Source organism: Parus major, unplaced genomic scaffold, assembly GCF_001522545.3.
Source record: "Parus major isolate Abel unplaced genomic scaffold, Parus_major1.1 Scaffold220, whole genome shotgun sequence".
In the NCBI taxonomy this organism is placed as follows: Eukaryota; Metazoa; Chordata; class Aves; order Passeriformes; family Paridae; genus Parus; species Parus major.
Genome location: NW_015379263.1, coordinates 283,735 through 289,409, shown reverse-complemented (window position 1 = coordinate 289,409; position 5,675 = coordinate 283,735). Strand labels below are relative to the sequence as shown.

The following is a 5,675-nucleotide window of genomic DNA, read 5'->3' as shown; positions in this document are numbered from 1 at the left end:
TTTCCTTCCTTTTCCTTCCTTTTCCTTCCTTTTCCTTCCTTTTCCTTCCCTTTCCTTCCCTTTCCTTCCTTTTCCTTCCTTCCCTCCCTTTCCCTGCCCCGGATCTCTCTCCATTCCCTTCTCCTCTGGTCGTAGCCGGTCCCGGCGCTGCAGCCTGTTCCGTACTCTCCAAGCTCCTGCCCCCAAGTCCTCTTGCCAGTCTCTCCACCCCAGCAGTACAACCTGGTATAAACCCCAGTTCCTCTTCTGCACTGTCTGTTGTGCTCTGTGCTGTGTTTGTGTTGTGTGAGCTTGTGCTGATCAGGTATGTCCCGGACACCGACCCCCCTGGGGTTGGGATTCACGGAGCTCTGCGATGCCCGAGGCCGTGGGACCACCGCTGCTGGAGTGGTGGTCTTGGAAAGAGCCTGGGAAGAGCAAATTCCGAGCCCAGAGCTCCCCAGCAATGCTTGTGCTCAGTGCTGGGGTCTGGGGCTGCCCCATGGGCTCAGCCAAGCCTCTGTGTTGTCTCCAGGGGGATCTTTTGGGAATGGTGTCCCCCGTGGGATGTGGCTGCTGGGCTGGAGTCACCCCTGCCTGTGTGGGACCCCACGTGTCCCCAACGTCTGCTGAGCATTTGGCCCCCTCAGCTCGCATGTCCCCCTGTCCCGCTCTGGGTCTGTGGCTCATGTGTGGGGGAGCTTCTCCCAGAGCAGAGAAGGGGTCTGCATTTACCAGCAGAGCTGTGTCCTACCTGCTGTTGTCCCACGTTCCGTCCTCCTCCATCCTTCCCCTTATCCCACTCCAGGCCGACGAGCTCAGCAGCCCCTTCGGGCAGATCAGCCTCAGCCGACAGGGCTCGACAGAAGCCCCGGATCCTTCCTCGGCGATGTTCCAGTCATCCCTCATTTCCCAGCACCCTCAGCAGACAGGATTCATCATGGCAACCCCTGGGCAGCCCATCCCCACCTCCAGCTACTCGGCCTCGGGGCACACGGCCCCCACTCAGCAGGTGCTGCAGCCCCAGGGCTACATTCAGCCTCCCCAGCAAGTAAGGACACAAGGGGACATCCCCAGAGCTGGCAGGCCTGGGGCTGCTGGGGAGTGGGTCCCTCTTTTTCTGCTGCTAGTTGGTGATGGATGCACCCACAGGGCTCCAGGCTCTGGGTCTCACACTCCCCTGTTAGGCACAGGATGCTTCCCATGTCCCTCAGAGCCCACAAAGCTCTTTCCTGGGACCCCCCCGGGCCACTCCTGGCTCTCAGCAGTGGGGGAGGGATAGTGGCCGGACTCAGGGCTGACACCTCTAAGCTCTCTTTGGGGTCCTGCAGGGCTTTATGACCTCTAGGATTGTCCCCTGAGCTGTGAGGAGAGTTGTGCCTACTGTGCTCTTGCACTGTGTGCTGGGAAAGGCTTGGATGAGGAGGCTGGGAGGCGCGGGAAGGGGCCGCGGTTCCCCGAGGAGCCATCAGCTGGCCAGAGCCAAAGCCCTGGGTGGTTCCCTTCGGCAGAAGCCAGGCCAGGTGAGAGAGAAAACTGGTCCTGGGGGACCAGCTTTCTTGGTCCTGCTCCCTCCTGTGTTCTCACCACTGCGTTTTCTTGCCCCTGATAGATTCAGGTTTCTTACTACTCCCCTGGGCAGTACCCGAACTCCAGCCAGCAATACCGACCCCTCAGTCACCCAGTGGCCTACAGCTCCCAGCGCCCCCAGCAGCTCCCCCAGCAGTCCCAGCAGCCAGGTAAGGGGGTGTAAAGCGGGGAAGGGGCAGCTTTCCCTTTCCAGCTGCTTTTGTTTGCTCCAGAGATCTCCTGTGTGCTGTCTGGGGCCAGGTCGCTCTTCCCTGTCTCCCACTCTTTGCTGGACCTGCCTCTTAGCTGGGAAGTTGGGGTGCCTCTGTCTGCAGAGGCTGTTGTGTCCTTCCCCTCCCTCTCCTCTGAGCTTGCTGGGGGAGGGGATGAGGTGGATTTAAGCCCCACTGAGGGGCTGCCAGGGGAATTTAAAGCCAGGAGCTTCCCTTGGGTGTGTTTACATCTGCTCTAAGGGAAGCCCTTTCCCCACTCTTCAGCAGGAGGTGGGGACAGCGGCAGGATTTGATTCCCTAAATCCTAAATCTGGGGCTGTTTCCTGTGTCCAGCTGGGCAGCTGCTCCATTGAACCCCTGTTCTGGCAGGTTTACAGCCAATGATGTCCAACCAGCAGCAAACATACCAAGGTGTGGTGGGGGTGCAGCAGGCGCAGCCCCCCGGGCTCCTCAACAGCCAGAGGAACAACATGGGGGGCCAGATGCAGAGCGTGATGGGGGTGCAGCAGGCACAGCCCCCTGGGCTCCTCAGCAGCCAGAGGAGTGGGATGGGGAGCCAGATGCAAGGTCTGATGGTCCAGTACACGCCGCTGCCTTCGTACCAGGTGGGCATCTGCTGCTCCCCAGGGTGGGGTGCTGGGAGGGGGCCTGGGCTGGGCAAGATGTGCCTCAGGGATGGAGCCAAAGGTGGGGATTTGCTCACAGGGATGCCTGCCAGCCTGGGGAGGGCACATCCATGTGGGGATCTGTGGAGCACATCTGGAGGAGGAGGACTGGGAGAATCTCTGGGAGGGGCTGTGCCTGGCTGAGGTTGCTCTGGGCTGTAAGAAAAAAACACCTAGAATCTGTTTACTTTGCTGGTGTCTCCTTGGGCCAATTTCCCCTGCTCTGTTACCTGTTACCTGCTGCTTTCCTCCCTGCCCAGGTTCCCATGGCCAGTGAGTCCCAGAACGTGGTCCAGCAGCCCTTCCAGCAGCCAGTGCTTGTGCCAGCCAGCCAGTCTGTGCAGGGGGGGCTCCAGGCTGGAGGGGTCCCCATCTACTACAGTGTCATCCCCACTGCCCAGCAGAATGGCACCAGGTAAAGCTCTGGTGGCTCTGGCCTGCCTGGGGGAGAAAGGGGTGCTGTGCCCACAGTGGGGGCTTTGGGGGTGTCCTGTCAAGGCCAGGAGTCAGCCTTGATCCTTGTTGGTCCCTTCCAACTTGGGAGAGTCCGTGATTCTCTGTGATGGTTCCATGGTGATCCTGCTGTGAGTGTGGAGCACCCTGCTCCTGTGGCTGGAGGGGGGTGGGTACCACAAGTGCTGCTCCTCCCTGAGCTTGCCCATTCCTGGCTCCCTCAGGACTTCCTGAGCACCAGCATGGTGTGCCCAGCCCTCTCCAGAGGCTCCTGTGTGTTCAGCCATCCCAGTAAAGAGGGAGCTGGGAATAACCTGTGCAGGTGCCCCAGCTCTTCCTCCCCATCCCCATCCTCACCTGAGCCCTGTCTGCTCCTCAGCCCATCCGTGGGGTTCCTGCAGCCTCCTGGCTCCGAGCAGTACCAGATGCCGCAGTCCCCGGCGCCCTGCAGCCCCCCCCAGATGCAGCAGCAGTATTCAGGTACGGGGGGCCACGGGCAGGGCTGGCTTCGACTCTGTGGGTGGGATCAGGTTTGGATCACGGGCTGAGAGCTGCCCCTTCCCAGCCAAGTCTGGCAGCTTCTGTGCAAGGGGATTCCTTAGACTGGGAGTGCCACAGGGAATGAGCAGGATGTGGCTCGTGCCTGTTATCTCCCTGCCGTGGTGGGAGCTGCGTGGGCTGTGGATTGGTGGGAGCAGGAAGAAGTGCAGGTGGGGAGGCTGGGGATTCCTGCTCCCTGGCACAGCTGCTGGGAGTGAGCTGGGAATTGGTGAGCTGATGCAGAAGCTGAACTGGGATGATGGAGGTCTGGACCTGGTGAGCTGCAGGACCTGAGCCAGGATGTTGGGGTTTTGTTCCTGGATTTGTGCTTGGAGCCTTTGGCTGGAGTTTTGTGGAGATGCTCAGAGCGGTCTCTGAGCTGCCGTCTGTCAGCTTGGCCCCTGTGCTCCCATTTCTCCTGGATTAAACATCATCACTCCCAGATGTAACCTTTGCTGTTAGAGAGGAATCCCCAGAGGGTCCTGGTGGGTTTTTTTCCAGCTTGAAAAAGTCACACGTGGCACAGGAGAGTCCAGAGTGGGATTGTGGGGGAGGGACAGGCCCTCCTGTGTCCCACAGCAGCAGAGCCTGGGCCAGACACGCCTGTGTCTGTCCCCAGGGGTGTCCCCGTCAGGCCCTGGTGTGGTGGTGATGCAGCTGAATGTCCCCAACGGCCCCCAGGCCCCCCAAAACCCCCCCGTGGTGCAGTGGAGCCACTGTAAGTACTACAGCCTGGAGCAGCGGGGGCAGAAACCAGGAGACCTCTACAACCCCGACACCAGTGCTCAGGTACTGGGGGGACTGGGAGGGACGGGGAGGAGGCAGCTCAGCCCTGGGGTGGGCTGGGTGACAGCTGGGGGGTCCCACGGGGGTGTGAGAGCGGTCACAAGCACTGGGGGTGTCTGACACTGTCCCTCCCCCAGGCCAGCACCCAGCTGAACAGCCCCATCACGTCCCCCACCCAGTCCCCGACGCCGTCGCCCGTCACCAACCTCAACAGTGTGTGCACGGGGCTGAGCCCCCTCCCCGTCCTCACACAGTTCCCCCGGCCCATGGGCCCAGCACAAGGTAAGGGGAAGGTGTGTGGGAATTCCCAGGGCTGGGAATGCTGTGAGGTTTCCTGGGATCCCCACAAATTCATGCTCCTTGTGCAGGTGATGGGAGGTACTCGCTGCTGGGCCAACCTCTGCAGTACAACCTGTCCCTGTGTCCCCCGCCGCTGCTCCACAACCAGCCCAGCTACACAGGACACCAGGTACAGCCAGGCCAGGTGTCCCTTCCCCAGCCCCTCTGTGGGCACTGTGAAGCCACAATGTCCCCTGAGGTGACACAGTTCCCTTTGTCTCCTTCAAGGGGCAGACTGGAATGAAACACGGAAACCGGAGCAAGAGACAGGCCCTGAAATCAGCGTCCACCGACCTGGGGACAAGTGACGTAGGCAAGTGACCCCCTCGAGTTCCTTTGCCCTCTGATGTCCCCATAAACAGATGTTGGAGACTCCAGGTGCCATCCCTGCCCACAGCAGCATCCCACAGAACCCTGTGCTGGTTTTGGAGAGTGGTTCCTGCCAGTCCCTCCTCCCCACACCCACAAACACCCCCCAGCCCAGGTGAGTCCAGGCTGGGGGTGCAGCAGATCCAGCCCTCTGTGCCCGAGGGAGGTGGGTGAACAGGGAGTAAAACCTCTGAGGAGAAGGACACCTGGGTGTATTCCTGCCTCCCAGAGAGTGGAAATGATGGAGCAGGTGGAGCTGGAAGAACTGGGATTTTATTCTCTTTATCAGCAGAAAGTGAGTGTCCAGGCTCTGAGATGTCATTCCCACCACTGCTTTCCCAAGTCACTCCTCCCACCCATGCTTCCCTTTCCCATGGAGCCTGCAGCTTCAAAGCTTCATCTTTGATTTGGGATCTCCCAGGGTGGCTGCAAGGGCTGAGGGTTCCAGTGAATCATTTCTCTCCACCCATGTCCAGGATGTCTCCACTGGGTCCTTGGCAAGGGAGGGACCCACAGCTTGGATGGAGCAGCCCTCACTGACCCTCTGGAGACCTCAGGCTTGTCCCCCATGTCACCTCAGTGTCACCACCACCACCAGCTGGTTGTAGGGGCCCTTTAAGAGCTGCCTGCCCCCCTCCTGCCCCTGGCATGGTCTGTACGTGCCACGTTAATATTAGCAAAGAATCCCTGCAGCAGCTCTGCTAAGCCCAGAGCCAGGGCTGGAGCCAGGAGCTGCAGAGGG

The 5,675-nt window shown here is 60.5% G+C and overlaps 1 protein-coding gene across 4 annotated transcripts in view; it reads left to right on the top strand.

Moving 5' to 3' along the window:
* The window catches only part of R3HDM2 (R3H domain containing 2), a 31,634-nt gene that overhangs the window by 24,337 nt on the left and 1,622 nt on the right, over positions 1-5,675 (top strand). For 3 of the 4 annotated variants that reach the window (XM_015615683.2, XM_015615682.3, XM_015615681.3), the window contains exons 14-23: positions 136-225; positions 788-1,030; positions 1,592-1,718; positions 2,151-2,386; positions 2,707-2,861; positions 3,279-3,379; positions 4,059-4,228; positions 4,363-4,507; positions 4,594-4,694; positions 4,793-4,877. In XM_015615683.2, coding sequence (XP_015471169.1) covers positions 136-225; positions 788-1,030; positions 1,592-1,718; positions 2,151-2,386; positions 2,707-2,861; positions 3,279-3,379; positions 4,059-4,228; positions 4,363-4,507; positions 4,594-4,694; positions 4,793-4,877 — 1,453 coding nt within the window. The remainder of the gene's footprint in view (positions 1-135; positions 226-787; positions 1,031-1,591; positions 1,719-2,150; positions 2,387-2,706; positions 2,862-3,278; positions 3,380-4,058; positions 4,229-4,362; positions 4,508-4,593; positions 4,695-4,792; positions 4,878-5,675) is intronic. The other variant, XM_015615684.3, reaches the window with a different exon arrangement.